Source organism: Danio rerio, chromosome 25 (assembly GCF_052040795.2).
Source record: "Danio rerio strain M-AB ecotype USA chromosome 25, GRCz13ab, whole genome shotgun sequence".
NCBI classification, from domain to species: domain Eukaryota; kingdom Metazoa; phylum Chordata; class Actinopteri; order Cypriniformes; family Danionidae; genus Danio; species Danio rerio.
In genome coordinates, this window is record NC_141045.1 from 15,811,861 (window position 1) to 15,833,184 (window position 21,324).

At 34.8% G+C, this 21,324-nt stretch overlaps 1 protein-coding gene across 30 annotated transcripts in view; it reads right to left on the reverse strand.

Moving 5' to 3' along the window:
- nav2b (neuron navigator 2b) overlaps window positions 1–21,324 on the reverse strand; it is a 159,156-nt gene that overhangs the window by 64,472 nt on the left and 73,360 nt on the right. For 22 of the 30 annotated variants that reach the window (XR_015526344.1, XR_015526343.1, XM_087311985.1 and 19 more), the window contains one exon: window positions 14,143–14,268. Coding sequence is in view for 28 of the 30 variants with exons in the window: in XM_087311985.1 (XP_087168111.1) it covers window positions 14,143–14,268 (126 nt within the window). In the remaining 2 variants the exon portion in view is untranslated. Of the gene's footprint in view, window positions 1–14,142; window positions 14,269–14,398; window positions 14,567–15,749; window positions 15,855–21,324 lie in introns of those variants that run through there. The other 8 variants (XM_087312000.1, XM_087311995.1, XM_087311998.1 and 5 more) reach the window with 2 other exon arrangements.

Sequence of the window (21,324 nt, forward strand, 5' to 3'; positions counted from 1 at the left end):
AACCGGCGCCGACGTGAATAATTTTTAACCAAATCTACCAATCTGCAAACTTTTCTCAAGTTCCCTCAATCAACTTAATGGAAAGTGCAACTGATCATGCCCAAAAAGCCTGTTCACCCCTCAATTTATCATGATTTGTCCAAACAAAAATGTGTTGATGTAAAGACAGATTGAACATGTTCAACTTTACCCCAAAAAAGTTATCGATTCAGGGCACATTTTAGCAAAATTACAGCAGGATTATTGTGTTCCTTCTTTACTTTAATTGTTTATTTGTTTATGTCACTTTAGTTTTTGTTCTTGTGCTCTGATTCATTGCTGAATAACCAATCATGGGTGCATGTTCCAAACAAAGACGTTACTCGCGGCTGAACTATCATAGTATGATGCATCGTTTGGGAAAAGAACAATGTAGTGATGAGTGTTTCCCAAAATCGTAGTTTCTCTGTCACAGATCCATCGTTTGAACCATGTTAGTTCTAATGTAAAACGCCCATAATGATGCTTCAAACGGGGTGGTAACAACTTTAGAGAAGAACCCCATAATAGTGACCTATAGCTTTCGTCATGAGCCACAGCTGTGTTCAAAATGACATCAATGTTTTCAAAGTACACTACGAAGAGAACACAATTGTAAACATTAAGATCGCTAAAACTGAACTGTAAAAATACTTTGAAAGCAAATTACACTTAAGAGAGATGACCTTAATGCTTTTTCTTTAAAAATCTTTCCAAGTTTTAATGTTAGAATGTTCTAAATGAATAGGGCAAAAGGGGGATAACTGTGAATAGAACACAGACAGGAACAATGTTTCTAACACAGCTGCAGAGTTGTAGCTGCAAGCATAAAAGTTTGCGACACAGTTTGCGAATGTTCTTAGGAACAATGGATTTGGGAAACATTAAATTAACAAACAATGTTTGTAACGACGGTACTTGCAACCTTAGTTGTCCAACGATGGTTTTCGGAAACGCACCCCAGATTGCTTTATTTAGTCGATGACCAACACCAATTCTACATGCTGAATTGGAATAACACGATTCGAAGTTAACCCGACAAGAGGTGATGTGTGGAACAGTCGACTGCTGACCAACTGCATGATATTGGAAAAAATTTACATTTGTAGCAAGATTTAGTTTTTCTGCTAATTATATTTGATTGACGAATATAGCTTCACAAAATAACTTTAGCAACTCTATTTGGAAAGAATTCATCATTTTACTTTTCCTGGGTTTTTATAGGTGAGTGCATCTGCATAAAATAAACAAAAATAGCTGAGATTATATAAAAATAAACTAATGAAATCACAGATGAAAATAATAGAACAATGATAAACTCAGTGGAGTTTAAAAGTACTGAGGAACAGAAATTCAGTATTCAGATGTAAAATAACACTACATGGTAGAGCTGCATGATTCTGGCTAATATAAGAATCACTTTTTTTGCCTAAAATCAAGATCACGATTTTCACATGATTCTGTAGATGTAAAATGAAGGTTAATTTGAGTAGGCTATCATTATTGTTATTCTCAAACATATGGTAAAACAACAATAATATTTGGTCTATGTTTAGGTCCAGTAAAGTGATGACATCAGAATAAAACTATTCATAATTCTAAAGTTGAATAATTATGTTTAAGACGCATGCTCGCCATTTGTCATTGACAACATTATTAGACTAAAATAGTATTAAAATGAGACATTTGTCATTATCAGATTCCCTCTAGCATTAAATTCAACATTACATAAGCTAAGATATTTATACTGACTCTGTTAAACATTTATTTTAATGCACAACATGTTGTGTCCGCTATTAAAGAAAAAACATCAAATGCTTGTCGTAATCATAACTTTACAATGCGATATGATCATGTAAATCATGAGCGTGGCTTTGGTTTCACTTTCACTGCAGAGTGCGCTCATGTCATGGCTGTCATCACTCTGGAGAAAAAAAAAAAAAACATGCAAACCATACTTCCCGCGTGACTACCATACAATCGCTCTGTGCAACTAACTGAACGTTATTTACAACTTTATTACCTGTTATTCACAGCCTATGTAGGTTCGAGATCAAGATCGCAATATTTTTTTCCGATTAAACGTGCAGCCCTACTGCATGGAGTCTTTATTAAATAATTCCAATCATTCTTTCTTAAAGTGAAAAAATAAATAATTAATTGTTCCCAAATGATTTAAATTCACTTGAAATTTTAGTCACAGGACTTGAAAACACATCAAAATAATGATAAAATAAAATTTCACCCCATTATATGTGGGTTAAACTTTGCAATCAAATCATATGCTCTGAATTGTGGTTGCGGGTTAATTATGATCCCAACTTGACATTGCAGATCTTTCGATGTGACTATTGTGAATTTGTACATTGTGATATCATTGCTGAAGCAAAACATTGTGTACCTCCAACTTGGTATGACCCAGCCCTAAGGCTCGTTTGTCAGGTACACATGCTTCTTTTGGTATCTTCAACCTGGCAACCTGCCTGTGCATCAAGTCATTGTCAGAGGGGCCGGGTGAATAAAACACCTATCCAATATTCTGAATTTGGACAGCAATACCTAGTTCAACTACTAGGTGTCAATCAAACATTGTGCACCCTTAATCTCCATTTAAATTATTCAAACCGAATGAACAGATTCCCTAAAATGAATTAATAACAATGCAATGCAGCATTTTATAGCAGTAATACCTCATCTAGAGAACAACACCACTTTTCCTCAATGGCACCATCATGAAAGGCACATCTCCACCACACAAAAACCTGTTGAGATTTATGTGCCAGTCCTGTGTTGTATGTATAGACTGAGCTAAAGGAAGTAGCTGTTTCCTCAGATGTCAGATAAGAGCTCCCTTTCTGTCCCGTCCTATCCATTCATTCAGCTGTTTGGAGAGGGGTTCACATTCACCCATCCTAAAACCACAAGAGGAAGCATTTCTCTCTCCATATCGCATTCCCCATCAAGTGTCAAAGGGAAATTTATAGATGTCCTTTTCAAAATCAACCCATTTATTTACAAAACAATTCATTTGTATTTTTTCCCAAAGATTATGTTTCAGAGTGGTTGGTCTCAACATACAATTAAAAAAAAAATGGATTGGTGCCGACGTAAGCAGCTTAAACGTGAAAAATCAGTGTCACTGAGCCTGTCCCGAGGGCTGAAGGTGAGAGATCTAGATTTATATTCATCGGGTTAATGACTTGAGTGAAACAGATGACAATGGGCTGCGCCTGCAATGGTCTTTGTGTGGGAATTCTGCAGGAAGACTGTCTGGGTTTCATTCACTCATGTTACCAGCGCACCAATAATAGACTATACTGTAGTTTCAATGGCGGTTTGCAAAAGTAAATGTGAAATATGAAAAAGTTGGCATGGAATCAAAATTATTTTCTAGATGCAGGTTTTTTTGTCAGGAATACATCCAAGTATCAAGCTTATTACTTGATCTATGAAAGGATAGCCGACTGACAGTTGTTTACTGGTGTTTATTTACAGTCAATTCAATTGAACTTAATATTGAGTAGCTGCATAAAGACAGGATATTTTAGATTTCACATAGCCTAGACAGGCCTCATGTGAACATCATGATGTGGAACTGCTTTTTTACGAACCAAAAGAAAGACACGTTCTATTAAACTCTACAGTTCTGTACAATTCTGAGGTATGAAATTAATGTTTTCGTTAATTTTTAATCGTCCCTGAATAAATGTCATACTTTAGATACTTTGTTGAAGTCATTATTTGGTGCTGAGGGAATGAAACATCTGTGACCTGTGATAGCTAACAGAACAAATCCGGATATTCAGTTTCTGCTGCTATACAGACGTTAAAGTGACTTTAAATATAACACATATGATTACTACATTTTAAACTTAGCTCATTGCTATAACTGAGTCTTTGTATCAGTGTGATCTGTGTGAGTAACAAGTGCTTGTGTGCTCCAGTGATTGAAACTGCATTATTTGAGAGGTAATTGTTTAGATTGTAGCTTTTCTCAAGTAAAAAAAGTGGATTTATTGCTGCTGTATTAGCACACAGCACACACATAATTATCAATTTTTTTTAGTAAATGTAAAGACATCGAAATATATTTTTACTCCTGTTAGCCCTTGGGGCAACTGGAGATAGATTTTGGTAGCCCAACTGGAGAAAAGCAAAGCCCCGGGAAGTCGGGCTACTTGATTTTGCGAGCCCTGCAAGTCCAATGAAAACAAATGAAAAATGTAAGATCTTCTTATATATTTGATCCAGTTTGTTGGCAAAAAGATGATTAAAATTAAAATATTATCATACAAGTAAAAATTTAACAAAACAAACCAAAACCCTAATAATTAAATAATCTTAAAAAGCTGAAGAAAAACTCTTTAAAATGAAACAAATTAACTGAAAAATAGGCAAAAAACAACAACAAGCAAACAAAAACAAACAACAAAAACAAAAGCTAACAAAAACTGTCTAATAAAATAAAAATAACTCAATAACAAAACAAAACATAAGCCCTCACAACAATATAAAACAAATAAAAACAACAACGAAAGAACAAAACTCTTTAAAATAAAACAACTAAAAAAACACACACACACACAAAACACAACCCCCAAAGAAAACTAAAAACAAATTCATAATAACAAAAACAAAAACCCTTAACATTAATTACTTTTAAAGCTAGAAAACTAAACCCTACAAAATCAAGTAAAACTAACAAAACATCTCAAAACAAACAAAGTATTTAGGATTTAAGTGTTAAAAACTAGCCAAAATAAACTGCAAATATAGCTGTATGTGCACACACACTTACACACGAACACAAATACAGCTGTCATTCTTCCCATCGCACTTCACTGCCTCATAAAAACCTTAGACCAGACTGTCAAAACCAATGTTTTCAGTCTGTTCAACCATTTCTATCCAGCACTCTACATGTACAGCAGATCACAGAAACACACAACAGGTCCCTGATAACACTTAAAAAAAAAATCAGTCTTAGCCATAACACCGCCACCGCTGTGCTCCTACAGTCAGTCTCTGTGTGAGAGAGACAAGCGTAAAAACAAGAGATTTTTTTCCCAGCCCTCCCATGCACTTAATGACTGTACCTGCTGGTCTTTTTGGGGGATTTCTCCCACCAACATTTTGCAATATTTTTTTCGGTGAACTGTCCCATTTTATGATTCCTCAAAGAACCTTTTAGTGAAATGTAGTTTTACTTATTTGTAGAATATACATTTTCTAGAGTAAAATATTTTGATACAACTTACCAAAGTTCATTTATGCAATGTCAAAATTTTAACCTGCAGACAAAAATAAATAAATAAATAAATAAATAAATAAATAAATAAATAAATAAATAAAAGAACCCAAAGGCAAGTGGTAAAATTGTGTACTTGGGAAACTGTTGAAAAGAACTATTTTTTTCCAAAGATATTAATATTGTAAGAAACTTTTTTGCTCTAAAAAGACTTTTGTTGATTGAAAGCATTCTAAGTATGCTAGCTCTTCTTCAAGGAACCATCACTGCAAAATATCTATAAAATATAATTTATTACCTGGCAAGACAAACAAAGTCAAAGCAAAACAAGACGAACCATCATCTGAAACAGATCAGCAGACTATCAAAGTGAGAGTTTGGCCTGCGATCAGATCACTGGAGTCTTGACTGAACTTACAGAACAGCGTAAATGAATCAAAATACTCTTCAACAGCATCCACATCATACGGCTCCAAAAGCAACATCTCCCTCTTTAACAAAAAAATTCAGCAGCTCTCAGTGAAGTTCACAGTGCCTCAACCCTCCTTCTTTGTTTTGGCAGGTTTGATGACGAAGCAAGTCAAAATAACATGAGCAAAAAAAAAGGATCTAATGCTGCCGTTTCATGACATCAAGCGGCTCCAGTAAGAAACAGAACAGGACAAGAGAAGGAATTCCCGTTGAATTCTTGTCATTCCTGCCCTTTAGCTACATTTTACAAGGTCTTAGATCATCCCTTCTTCACCTGGATCAATCTTGGCACCGCGAACACATCTTGACAGCTACTGGGCACAGAGTCCTGCCAACACACCTGGATGAGCACAAGAAAATGACCTTTTTTGGAGAACCGTGCATCTTTAAAGCCTCTCTGTAGGTCATCTATCTGACTCTGCTCACTTTCTGCCAAGATTCTGATCGACTGCTGCTTTATCTGAGATATTTTGCACTGATTTCATCACAGACTAGGGAAGACTGATCGTGAAGAGTGAGATGTTCATAACAAAGTTTGGTCCAAATGTCAATGATCAGTCAGAGTTCACTTTGCCACCCAAAAATGATCCTCACATTGCATGCTTTTCGTACTTACGTGGAACATATAAAGATTGTTTCTGGAAGAAATATCAATCAAAGACTGCATCAGTCCATTTTTTATTCATATAAGGTTTTACTTACACATGTATGCACAATTAATCTAACCTAGAGGCTATAAGTGAACAATACAAACTTTGATTTGAAGCAAAAGAAATATGAGGTTGTTGAGTGGTACAGTACGGTATGGTACGAGTTGGTACGGGTCACCTTGATCAGGCTTGTGTTTCCAATGCCTAAAGTGTACCACTGCTACTCTTTTGGTAGGCGTGGTGTATGACAAAGTTTCAGTCGACGTCATTCTCGCTCGAGAAAATAACTACAGTAAAGCTGTACGGGTCGTTCACATTTACATATCATTCACATATAATAAGCACTACTCACAAAACAGACGCTTTATATACATAAATACTATATAAATGTTCATTACTAAAGTTTCTATGAACATGATTTGACTGTAACTGCAAATCAATGAAAGTGTGGAATAGCCTACTATAACGTCTGCAATTATATTAAATAAATAAAAAGATGCAACATATGAACACATACAGACTCTTACATTCTCTGATATGTTACCATTTACAGAAAAACTACACACGCATACATTTAGTCCTTATTTGGGTTCAAAAACAAAACGCAACATTTAGCCCACAGACAGTGCAAACCTCTCATCTGTATCTTTAATCTTCAGCAGCGCATGTAACCTCTGTAAAAAGTAATTCCATCATTCTGAGTTCATAATAGTCCAAACGCAATGATAATAGTTTAACATGGCAGTATGTTCATGTTTGCTGAAAAAAATCATTTGCTCCTTTCTTTTTTCCGGCTTCTCTTTTGTTTTTCGCGAGTCAGTCACACATTTGTTCATTTCTGACAGGATCGGATGTCAGAAGCACTTTAATAATTACAAGCACATTATTATCATTAGCTCAAGAAGTTTGTTATTAGCTCGGGTATATATTATTACGGTGTAATGTCATGGCTGTGTATTTAAAACATGGCAGTTTCCTTTGTTTTATTCTGGCTTGTTTTGAGCAAGTGAAATATCTCTGTAAACCAATGGCGTTCAGCTGCGCCTCTTGTTCAGCCTTTTGGTACCATTTTCCCATGCTAGGTCCCCTTTACAAAGGGTACCCAAAAAGTGGTATAGTACAGTTTGCTTTGAGGTAACTTTTGATAGTGGAAATGGCCATAAAAGCGTTACGAACTGAATCATACCGTACCACTCAGTGAAAACGGGCCATATGGGATAGTTTATTGAAAAATGTTAATTCTGTTGTTATTTGCTCATCCTCCAACTGTTTTAAACTTTGGTGGAACAAAATGAGGGTATTTTGAAGAAAATTGAAAAAACAGTCATTGACTTGCACAGTATTTTTTGTAATTGTTCCTAATATGGAAGTAAATAGCAGTTTTTGCTCTCTCAAAATTCTTCAAAATATGTAGTTTTGTATTAAACAAAAGAAAGAAATGTATAAAGGTTTAGTACCACTTGAGTAAATGGTAAATGATGAGGGCATTTTTGGGTGAAACTTTTTATGATGAACTATCCTTTAAACATCTACACAGAAAGAACTAAAAACATATTGGAAATTACCAAAAAAACAAACAAACATTAAAGCTTGTCTTCTGTCTTCTATCTGACTTTGTTAATTTTTTTTGCCAATATTTTGATTAACAATATAAATAGGGTTAAAAAACAGGTTGAAATTGTTTTCAATAAATGCATGACATAAATTAACATTTATAAATTTAATAAAGTTTAAATTTGGTTCTTCCTTTACTCTTTAAAAGTTATTATATCATTATAAAAAAAGTTCCTCTATGGAGAATGAGATGAAATTTTGAATGAAATGATTTATTAATTTGTCAGAGGAAGACAACTGCTCAAGTTTCACAGAACGAATGACGTAATGCAGGTTTGGAATGAAATGAGGTAATGAGGCAACACAGGATCATCGGAAACATGTGCAACATTTTTGGGAAACCATAAAAAATGTACTTAAACATACGTTTGACGGCAGTTTCCACATCAAACGAATGCTACGGGGCAGTATGATGACAACAACTTTTGTTCTTTTTCACACTAATGATATTTACAAGAACATTAAGGATTATTTTCATGCAGTTCTTTACACAACATCAAATAAATACTACAAAACAACTTAACTGTGCCTATGATTTGTCATCGAATACATTTGCTTCAATTGTCTATCTCCATATGGACAATTTTCAAGCATGCTCAATATGTTTGGTAGCTCACTTTGGACTTGTAATGAAAAGCACATGGTTTCAATTCCAGTGAAACATAAGAGACAATAGCAATTAATGTAAAATCAAGTCACGATGTCGAAGTGCACTTTTCTCTTACGTTTGTTTTTAAAAACACTACCGATTGGGTTAAGGTCAGTAGTTTGCTGATATATATATATATATATATATATATAGGTGATCTGTACAACAAGCCCTACATTCTTATGGATACCCAAGATTTAGGACAATAACTAATAACTTGACTTCTAGTTGATAATTTGGTATCAGAAGTGGCTTATATGAAAGGCAAAGGCCTCTAGATTATGCTATTCTACTAAAATAAAATATGACCATGCCTTGATTTTTAAATATTTAATTATGACAGTAAGGTCTGACATTGCTTAGACTGAAGTCTTGTCACTTAACGGAAATAATGCACAGTATTGAAGATAAAGTCATGATGCAGTGGCAAAAGAATTAATATTGTGTATGACATTTCTGTAATGAATGAAATAACTTCAGAGCCTTCAGAGCATCTTCAGAGCAATCTCCTTCATCTTTCCCCTCATGTCTGGCGACTGGGCTGGCCAATCCTGAAGCACCTTGACCTTCTTTGCTTTCAGGAACTTTGATGTGGAGGCTAAAGTACGACAAGGAGCGCTATCCTGCTGAAGAACTTGCATGCTGAATGTAACCCCAAACCATGATTTTTCCTTCAACTAACTTGACTGATTTCTGTGAGAATCTTGGGTCCATGTGGGTTCCAATAGGCTTTCTGCAGTATTGGTGATGACTGTGGTGCAGTTTAACAGATGATTCATCAGAATAATCTACCTTCTGCCACTTTTCCAAATGATCAACTAGAAGTCAAGTTATTATTTGTTGCTTTTACAACTGAAATCGATGACAAGACTTATGTCAGGTAGTGTAATACAATCCACTATTCTGCTTTTTTGAACAGCTTGTATTTACATTTTCTGCCATGGCGATTTGTGTTTGGTGCAGACAGCCAATTTGCTGGAAATCTTGTTGCGTTTGTGTACATGTTTTTTTGATTAGTGAAAATGTAGTGACTTTTCTAGTGATTGGTTACGGCCAGAAGGGCATCTGCTGCGTAAAACACATGCTGTATAAATTGGCGGTTCGTTCTGCTGTGGCGACCTTGGATGAATAAAGAGACTAAGCCGAAAAGAAAATGAATGAATGACTGAATGAAAATGTAGCACCCTGTAGTGGATTTGCCATTTTGAAACTTACACCAAAACGCACATAAAGCAATGCAGTTTACGTTTTCGCAAAAAATCTAGGCTAAGGCATGTATTTTCAATGAGTCTCGGCTGACATTTTCAGATGCATGAATGATAAATCACTCAAACGTCTTTAGCAAATACAATAGAAATAAGTACAACTGTCTTTTGCTTCATTTTCACAATGTCTTTTCTCACATCCAAATCCTCCCATCAATCATTCCAGCTGCGCATTCTTGCAACATCTACTTTACCTCCCCACCCACTGCATGCCTTTCACTTTCATTGCTCAGCCCATTTCTTCCAAATCCTCCAGCATATTTGTTTTCTACCTTCAGATTTTTTATTCCTCCGACATTTCATACTTTCCTTTCTATTCTCAACCAATGAGTCACAGCTCATCAGACGGTTTTCAATAATAAACATGCTGAGCGCTGTCTGTTCAGATGTGTTCAGTAAAAACACAGACGGTTTTACGTGTTCGCACAGAATGTTGTTGAGTTTGTGGAGGGATGTGGGACGTTAAACAGCCGCAGGGTTTGCAGGACGGCACAAAGACACACCGAACGTGAGAACACACACGCATACAGAAGTAGATGTACGTCTAAACCAATCCATTAGCTGTTGCCTTTGGCGCTGCTGAAGACAATGACCGCTCTTTTCCTTTGTTAGGGAACAAAAGCTACTCTGTTGCATGTCTGAAACACAGTTTGACTCCTGAACCAATCTACAGACAGGACTGCTGATCATCAGAAATACAAGTCTACAGGGTAAGTTAGTGCAGGTAAAGCAAAGGTGAAAGGTTAAAGTGATCGTTCAGCCAAAAATGAAAGTTTGCTGTTCATTTACTCACCCGCAGATGAGCAGATGACTGCTTTTTAACATTTAAGAAAATTGTTTGCTGAAAATGTGGTCTGTGGTGCATAAAATACATGTCAATGGCTACCAGCACTTTAAAAAATATATATATAACGGCAAAACAAAACCAACAGTGTCAGCTTATGCGCGAGTTTATACCCACATCATGTATCATAATGAAATGTCATGCTGAGTTTGTGGATTACAGGTGATAATGTTGTAAATATTATTAGTATAAACGCTCTGTTGCTTGCACAGACTAATTGTTTTGCTTAATAAGGGCCTACTCACACTATGCCATCCGTACCGTGCCCAGGCCCGTTTCCCGGATCGTTTGAGAAATGTGAGTGCGCTGAATCGGGCTCAAGCACGGTTCACTTGGCCGGCCCTGGCCCGGTTGGAAGAGGTGTGCCTGAGCCCGGTTCACTTGGGCTTTGGCGCGGTACGCTTGTGTGTGAGTGCAAAACGCGCCAAAGCCCGAAACTGAAAGCGAGACGTGACTTGGGACTGTTTAATATGGATTTATTAATCATTCTTACTGTTCAGTGATCGCAAACTGCCGTAGTTTATTAAAGACGCAAACCCCTCACTGCACGACAGCTGCGCGCCTTCATCAGACCTCATCATTCCTGCAGCATGAGAGCTTTATGATTGTTTATGAGCACCAAAAGTGGCGGATCTGTTCGGCGAAATACCTGACTGCGTGTCCCCGCATCCCTAAGGACTGTTTGGCGAAATATTTGACGGCATATCAAACGACTGAAACGATATAACTAGAGAAATCTCCACTGTGCTGCTGAGTGAGAGAGCGCTTCTCACTGAACAGCGCAGCAGCGATGACGTAAGCGTGCGAAGCCCATTTGTGGTGTGAGCGCGGGCCGTCTGGGAAGACGGGAGGGGGGACAAGCGGGCTTTGGCCCGGTTCGAGGCAACTGTACCTAATGTGAGTACGGCCTAAGAGCTCAATGTGTTGTCAGTAGTCTTAGTTTTGCCTGCATGTTATTTTGACACTCAAAAATACAGGTAATCATTGATTTGCATGAAATAAATTTGCAATATATGAGTAATGCTGTTTTAGTTAAAATGATTTTGGTATTATATTAAGAAAATATGAACATTTTTATGCATGAACGATCCCTTCAATTGCATAGAATTTTAGGTGAAGTTTTAGAAACCAATTTCGAAAGGGGCACGTGATATAATTGATCGCAGCTGGTCTTTAATCCATAATCAGCAATAATCCAATCAGATTGATTCAAGCTTACATTAAATAGACCAAATTCGCCCTACTACCTTATCTTCGGTTTGGAAGAATCCCCCTTCCACCTTATCTCCTTCTTTTCCTCCCTTTACCAGGAGGAGCTCTCGAGACCTACCTGGTCTCAGACCCCCTTTTATGCTTATTGACCAGGCCGGAGCCCTAGGCTTAGTTATCTCCAAGCTCTCCCGGGACAGCATGCCAAACCTGCTATTAGCATCAAGCATATCTAAGTGTGAACTCTTGAAATTCTTTATGTGTATTGTTTTTTATGGATTGGTTTTTGGAGCTCCAATAATTGACTTAATTTCTCTCTGGGAAATAAGGGTCTGTCTTTCAGTTCAAGTCCTTCCTATAAGTGTCACCGTGACTTGTGGAACTCAAATGGTGAATGTTTCTTTCAGTAAATATCTTTAAAACATAAACTAATTCAACCAATAACTGCCTCATTCAGACTGCCATTTCCACCTTGGGGTTGCCTGGATAAGGTTCATGAATGATATTCACTGACAGCGAATGAGGTTTCTTGCTGCTGAAAATAAACATACCTCGATATACATTACTAGAGACCACTAAATATAGCTGTTTTTTTTTTTTTTTTGTAAATCTATCAGAGGCCGCTGTGTATGCTATTTGAGATCTCAAATTTCCCTCGCGAGTGTAAATCCACCAGAGGCCGCTGTTGACTGACTGTGTCACGACTGGGTATCACAAAAACAAAGGAAAGATCCAAGTGCAGCACAACACATTTACTGTCAAACAATAAAGATCCAAAAAATGACAAAGGGACAGGCAAAGTACCAAAATCGCCGAAAACGTAAAGTGCAAAAAATTAAACACAAAAGTGAATTAAACAAAAACTAAACAGGAATCCAAAAACATAGTAATGATACTAAACAAAGTAAACAAACAAACCAAACACGATGAAACGGATCACGAATAAAGCAGGACAGAACTAAATGGAACATTGAAAATTTAAAGGCAAATTAAACATAACATAATAGGGCTTATGAAGACAGAACTAATTAGACAATGAGGGAAAGCTGGAAACAAGGAGTGATCACATGACTAGGATACAAAACACAAAAATAAAAATAAAAACTGGTGCCCTTGAAGACTACCAGTAGTCACTGCAGCAGGTGTGACAGACTGACTACTGACTGAATGACTGACTGATTGACTGACCCACTCTCCTCCTTCCCTAAACCCAACCAATAGTGTTTTTAACCCTCTCAAGGCAGGTGTTGCTGATTTGCAACAGTTAAAAGCATAGATTTAGCCTGTTTCTAAAATTTTATTTGAGCCTGAAAGAGTTAAAAGCACAGTTTGACCAGACCACCCACTTCCCTAAACCTAACCGACAAATTTAAAAAGCAGTTAAAAAAAAGAAAAGCCCTCGCCTGATTTTTTACTAAGTTTTACCAAATTCTCACACTGTTATTTACTTGTTTATATCATTTTTTGGCTTCTGTTTTTGTCTTACCCGCTTTCTAGAACTGTTCTTAATCGTACTCGAACCCCATCGTCATGGTCAACTCCTCTCTGTGTTTCAAGTCCACAGGTGTACATGACGAGTTAACTGAACAAACGGATAACAGCAGGAAAGCCGTCCATACGAAGGTAAGTGGTTCACTGGTGGGACATTAAGTGTCAACGCACGCCTCCCACCAGTGCCGATATACAGCCACAATTGCACTGCTACTCATGTGATATTGCTCATATATATATATAATTTTTATTGTGTGTGTTAATTATGTTGTATTGTGCCAAATTGTCCCTCAGGGACAATAAAAGAAACTGCAATCTCCTTGATAAGTCACAGTTTAACCCCATATTAAGTTAATAGTTACTCTTGATTGAGTTCCATTTCAGACACACTGTATATTTTGTTGGTCTTTTCTGTTTTGCCAATGCAACAAAAAAAGAAAAAAACAGAAGCAGTAAATTACCAATTTATTTATTGCAATTTTCTGATTGCCGATGATTCACTATAGAAGGATGAAGTTTTGTATTTAACCCTAACAAAATGTACTTTATGTTTAAATATGTTTGTCTATAAAACCATATACACTCAAAATGACTGAAAAGCCATTTAAATAGCCACACACACACACACAAAACTATAAGGTGACTTAGTGCAGGTAACGCAAAGGTGAAAGGTTAAGTCCTACCTATCAGTGTCATCTTGACTCTTGGGATTAAAGTGCTGAATGTTCCCTCTCCCAGCATTCATTCCATCCAAAACCTGACTGTTAGCCCTCCGAGAATATAGGTTAAGACCTCCGTCCGTCAAGTAGCTGCAGACACACACAAACAAATGCAGATATAAACAACACACACTTACAAGCATAATGCAGAGTCTTATCTGTAAATGGAGCATGAACAGACGGTCTTTTGAAGAGTGCTAACAAAAAGAAAATGTTTTACGCTATGTTGCCCCGCTGTCTGATGATCTATGATGTATATTGTCCAGCTCTTTTGATGGCATGTTGTGTCTGCAGTTCACATTCATAACAAATGAACTTAATTATGTTCAAACAGCGCAAAAGACAAATGTTTGTCAATGTCTCGAGAAATCAGCCCACAGGAAAAACCAGTTGTGCTACCTTTAGAGAAGCATAAGTAGTGCATGTTGACACAAACACACACACACACACACACTCACACACATTAGTTCTAGTATTTTACTGTGTCTATATATTACTATATACTTCCATTTTCAGTTCAGTGCAAGTTAAAAAATTTAATAAACAAAGTGAAATTTACAAACTGATTTCAAGAGAAGCATGTGATTGATCACGGTTGGTCTCTCATTTTCAATCATCCATAAACCAATCAGATTAATCCAAACCTACAATAAATAGCCTATTACTCCTTTCTTCCCTTCTCTTCGTTTTTAAAGAATCCATTAATTATGGCACAATACATACTCATGCAACAGTTTTTTTTTGTGTAGTCTAGATAATAATATGAATTATTAATATTATTAATGTTGTTTTTATTATATATATTTTTACAAATATTTTATTATCATTGTTATTATTATTATTATTTATTTTAAACAATTATAATTGTATTTTTTTACAATTATTATTATTATTATTTTATTTTTTACAATTATTAATAATATTATTATTATTTTAATTATTACAATTAATATTATCATGAGATTTTTTACTACTATTATTATTTTTTTAACAATTATTATTATTATCATATTTAATTTTTTTTTCAATTATTATTAGTATTATTATTATTTTATTTTTAACAATTATTATTTTTATTATTTTATATATTTTTTACAATTATTATTATTATCATCATTATTTTATACAATTACTGATATTTTTTTAGAATTATTAATATTATTATTTTATATATTTTTACAATTATTATTATTATTTACTATTACTATGATTACAATTATTATTATTATTATTATTATTATTATTATATACAATTATTGTTTTTAACAATTATTATTATTATTTTCTATTTTTTGCAATTATTATTATTATTATTATTATTATTCTATAAAATTAATTTTGAACAAAAATTAAAAATGCTAATTTATAAGGAAAATAAATTTATATGAACATTGTGCATTACCTGAAAGTATATATATTCAAAAATATATTACATATTATATTTTATTAATATTAGCTAGTAAATATAAAAAATAAAGTTAAAAACAATAGCCCCAGTGTCACTGTCACTTTCAGTTTAACAATAACAAAACCACATCCAAAAATCTTGACCGGTGGAACTGTCCACTCACCTCAGCAAAGATCAGAAGCAACGTAAAGCAGGTCTGTGAGTGCGCAATGTGTGTCTGGCTTCCCATGAGCCTGTCTGTTGACTGTTCAGGTGTGTGTTTGTGTTTGTTCTAACTGTAAGTGTCTGTTTGTTATTAAGAGCCAAAAAGCAGAGCGACACTGGACAACAAACACAACTGGTCAGCTGATCTTTGCGGGATGACGTGTTTAACCTAAGGCCAGATCGACGGATGGACAGATGGATGGATGGGTTTTACTTGCTTAAGTGGATGTTAGAAACAGGTTCTCAAAGAACAGTCATTTGCCCTCCGGTGACAGCCAATATGAAGCAAACACTAGAAACAACTGCAGGGCGAAAGCAGAGCTGATAACAACATAATGCGATTCCACATAAGCCTGACGATTCACGTTCGAGCTGATTTTTATCTAATGCTCAAAATAACACAATATTGCTGAATAACACTGATAACATTAACCAAAAAGAGAGATATCTGGCAAAACAACACAATAATGCTGATATCTGGTTAGCACTTTTTTCTTGAATTTTATTATATTATAAAATAGGATTAAGCACTACTGAAAATTAGTTACATTTACATCTAGCTTTTCATTCACTTTGTTTTTGACTTTATTCATAAAGGGTCACCACAGCGGCATGAACCACCATTTACATTAAGTGTTTCATAATTTTTTATTTTATCCAGAGAAAACAGTTTCTACTGGTGGTTTGTCAAGCCCACTCACCTGTGTAAGGTACACTCAGAATTGTATAATACTTTGATTTTTAGTTGTATGTAGTTATAATTGTAGCTAAATTGGTAGTAGTTACAACTTATTAATGTTTTAAATAATCTTTAGCTAAGCAAAAATACAACTACAGTCATTTTGTGAGATATTATTCAATATTTGGTAACACTTTAACATAGTACATGTTCATTAATGTACTTATTAACATGAATAAACAATCACAATCACTCAATATACTAAGTCATTTATCTTTTTAAGTACGCTAACAACCATTCTAATAATATAATAATAATAAATAAATAACAATACACGTTACAGAAAGCCATACAAAAAAACAGTGTAAACAATATACTCTTTAAATGATATATAATCAAAACCTATTCATTAAGTATGGTTTTGGCTGGGAATTTGTGCTCCTCTGTTAAATACATGATTTATTATTTCATATTTGTATTTATCTAAATCTGATATAATCTAATAAATGTCATTTGCTTAAAGTAACATGCTAACAAGAAACAAAGTTAAGCACATTGATTTATTTCAGAATATGTATTACTAGATTGAGCAAAATTATGTCATTTTAGCCTGTTACGTCAAATATACTATAGTATAGTATAGTAGTAATAATATTTATGTGTGGTAATATGATAATAAGTGACACATTTCAGCATTTATAAGTTATTTTATAACATTAAAAAGTACTTTTTTGACAGAAAAAATCTAATCTAGTATATTTTTGCATACACTAACATTAGTTTTTATATTTTAAGATAAAAAAAAGCTATGGGCAAACTTTATTTTAAGGTACATATCTGCGTATTAACAAAAGTTTTATAACTTTATATTATATAATAATTATATTTATATAATTTTTATATAATTTTATTTATATATATATATATATATATATATATATATATATATATATATATATATATATATATATATATATATATATATATATATATATATATATATATATATATATATGAAAACTCCTAATTAGCTGCTTATTAATATTTAGTAGGGTAGTAGTTGGTAGGTATTGGTAGGATTCCAGTAACGATGTAGAATAAGATCATTTTTTATAAATACTAATATTTTAATGATAGGCACGTAAGCCAGTAGTTAATAGTGTGAATTGATATACTTAAACTAAAGTGTTACCAAACATTTTTAACAGGGACAGCTTTATTGATTTTAAAGGGAGTGGGTTAGTTTTGATTGTTAGCTCTTGTCGTTGCATAAGTAAACAGTATCTGAATGCATCTTAATAGACACACATCCTTCAGTTTGATCTGACATTTCCTGTTGTGAAACAATCCCTCCGTGAGTCAGTTAACAGAGTTTCATCATCAGGGCGGCTGATTAACCTGCCAGTCGGGTGGGACATTTACCTACGCGCACGCACGCGCACACACACACACACACACACACACACACACACACACACACACACACACACACACACACACACACACACACACACACACACACACACACACACACACACACACACAGCATTAATGATTTATGACTTTCAGTTCAGTAATTAAACGTTATGTCTGAATCATCAGGTGTGAATCAGACCAGAAGTCAGGAAATATGAATTTTGCAATCCTGAGGTTGATTGATCATCATTTTCAAAACATCTAAGAAAGCTTAGCAACAATATTATACTTAATATTTACATTTGTATTTTTGTTAAATAATAATTTTATTATTAATACAAAACTTTTTTATTAGTCCGACCTTTTATTATTAATGCACATTTTTTTTTATTGAATACTTATCTTCTCACCAAGGTTGATCCAAAAAAACAACAACAAATATTAAAACTGTAAAATTATGATATATTACTAAAAATAACTGGATTATTACTCAATGTAGTTCAAAATTCAATCCTGTAATACAAGCTGGATTTTTAACATCAATACTTAAGTCTTCAGTGTCATCTGATCCTTCAGAAACATTATAATATGCTGTTTTGATGTTTAATTATAATCACTTATTATTGGTTACAATTAGGGATGTCTAGATCCGATCATGTGATCGGAAATCGGGCCGATTACACAGTTTCAGACTCGATTTGAATAAGACGTTACCTCAAGATCAGGACTCAAATAGATATGTACTGTATATATATATATATATATATATATATATATATATATATATATATATATATATATATATATATATATATATATATATATATATTAGGGATGTAACGGTATCAGAATTTCACGGTACGGTAATACCTCGGTATGAATGTCACGGTACGTTATTTATTGAATCATTTACAGGAAAAAAAAACTTTTGAAAATACTCCAAAAAAGTGCCAAAAGTGTCAATGACATACAAATTAGCCATCTATCTGTTAGCTTTGAAACAGGAACTTCAATTTTAATAACAAAAAATTATTAAACCATGTAAAAAAATAAAGTTTCAATTTAGTATTGTTGAAAACTCATCACATTTAACATTTAATCACTCACTTAGATAGAGATGGGTTTAAAGGAAAATTATCATATAACTATAATCTGGTAAAAGCTGGTATCTCTGGGTATTTACAATGTCCCCTGCAACAGAAAAAACCCCTCTCATTTGGGACTGAGGTTTCTGGGACAAGAGAGATATGACTTGGCCCAGGTTGACAGCAGTGGGGTAACGTTGTGCATTGTCTTTCCCCCACTTGAGAAGACAAACCATGAGTGAGATAGAGATCTCTTTGCGGTACAAGTCAATGTCTGCATCAATCTGAACAGTGTGCTGTGTTTCTGCAGTCCCCATGACTGTTATTAGTCGTATTCCCCAACTTGCAGGCACATGCACACATAGGGCTCAACCTGTGCAGTGCACATGCCCTTTTTAGTCTTGGATAGAAAATGCCCTTCCAAAACGATCAAAAGTGCCCCCGCGACGCGACACAACCTCCGTCCAGTCCAGCCCTTCAGTAGGCGCGCGACAACACCTCTCTTGAGTATGCGCGCTCAACCCCCCCTCGGCGCTTTACAATACGCGCGCCACAACACAGCTGATCAGAACGCGCGCGACAGCACCGCTATTCAGCACGCGCGCGGCGACAACACCCGCTTTAGGTTCGATCATTTCCATCTTTTTTTCATCTCCGCTACTAGCAGCACACTCCATTTCCGCATTACTGGATCTGTAGCGACAACAGACCGCAAAGGATTATGGCCACGCCGGGGCTGATGGGAAATGAAGTTTCAGCCACCTCCCGTTCGCTTCATTCGCCTAAGCAAATTTTCTCAGAAGACCTATAGTTTTACCGAGTCATGCGACTTCGGTAATATCGAAAAAATTTAATATTGCGGTATGACGGTATTTACAATACCGTTACATCCCTTATATATATATATATATATATATATATATATATATATATATATATATATATATATATATATATATATATATATATATATATATATATATATATATATATATATATCCGAAGTGGGACTCCTTTTCAGCCCTGGAGTTTCAAGCGTTAGACCGGCCCACCTCAGTTCACGACATTTCCAATTGAGTTTCTAATGACACTACCACGTCTTTTTCAAGGAAACAGCAGCTTTAGAACTTTAAATGTTTGCTATAAATATGAGAACATTAAAGGGTAGCTAAATCTCCAACACTCTTATTTAAAACATCACAATGTCCTTTCCTGCAATAGCTAAATACATATTCTGTGAAAAATCCTTTATAGATATCCAGTCCCTTGTAACGGTGGTCACACAAAAAATAAAAATAAAATATGTAGACCTACAAAATAAACCCAAACAGTATTATACTGTATGTCTCAACACTAAAAATGAAAAAAAAAATGAAATAAAAGAAAATACTGACCAAAAAAAGACCAAAATGGCGTTGTTATGCTGGTGTATTTGGAATAAAAAATAAGTATTGCACTGTTATCTGCTCTCTTTTGACCACAGTGTTACTTTCTATTGATGCCTAAATCTTTTTCTCCCCTTTTTAGATTTTTGATCAAGTTATGTCAGATTTATCAATGTAGTGAATCTTCTGATTTTCATTGAGCAAGTATAACATTCATTAATATTAATTATTCGAATTCTTATACTCACTAAGGTGCCGCTGTTTGGGGTTGAATGATAGTTACATCATAATTAACCTGCGGGCTGCATTTTGCTCAAGGGGCTGCAAAAAATAAAAAAATAAATAAAAAGAGCTGAGCTGCGGCAAAATAATGACTAAAAAGAGTGAGGCTATGGTCAAATAAATGAAAAAAAGTGCGACTGCTGAGAGTGCAAGCAGCTAGGGACACCAGCCCACAGCAACGTATGCGGCACAACATCACTTTGTTCAAGAGACTCTATTGGTTAAATGGCGATAAAGTACAACACGGTAGCAACTTAAAGCAGAAAGCATGACTGTTTCTCAATGTGCGTTCTTCAGTAATCTTGTGTCCTTGTGTAACGTCATCATTAACCGCTAAAGTTCAGTTCTAAAACTCAAAATCGGAGGACGTGTGAAAGTTCCCGGATGTGTTCTTGATATCGAGGATGCGTCAATGCCGACTTGAATGCAACTCGCTCGAGAAGTTCCAGAAGTCATTGCGACTCATTCTGAAAAAAAGCAGGTGGGAAGCGCAGCAATTCATACCTGTTTATTATTAAAGCTCAGAGATATAACTTATTAAGTTTCCATAAATGAGACGGTGAAAGAAATCATTCACAACAAAAATCTTAATGAATGCATAAACACATTAAGTGTGTTAATTTGCTTAAATTCGTATTGAAATTTGTGTTATTTGTTTTGTGCAAAGTATGTTTGTAATGTTTTTGA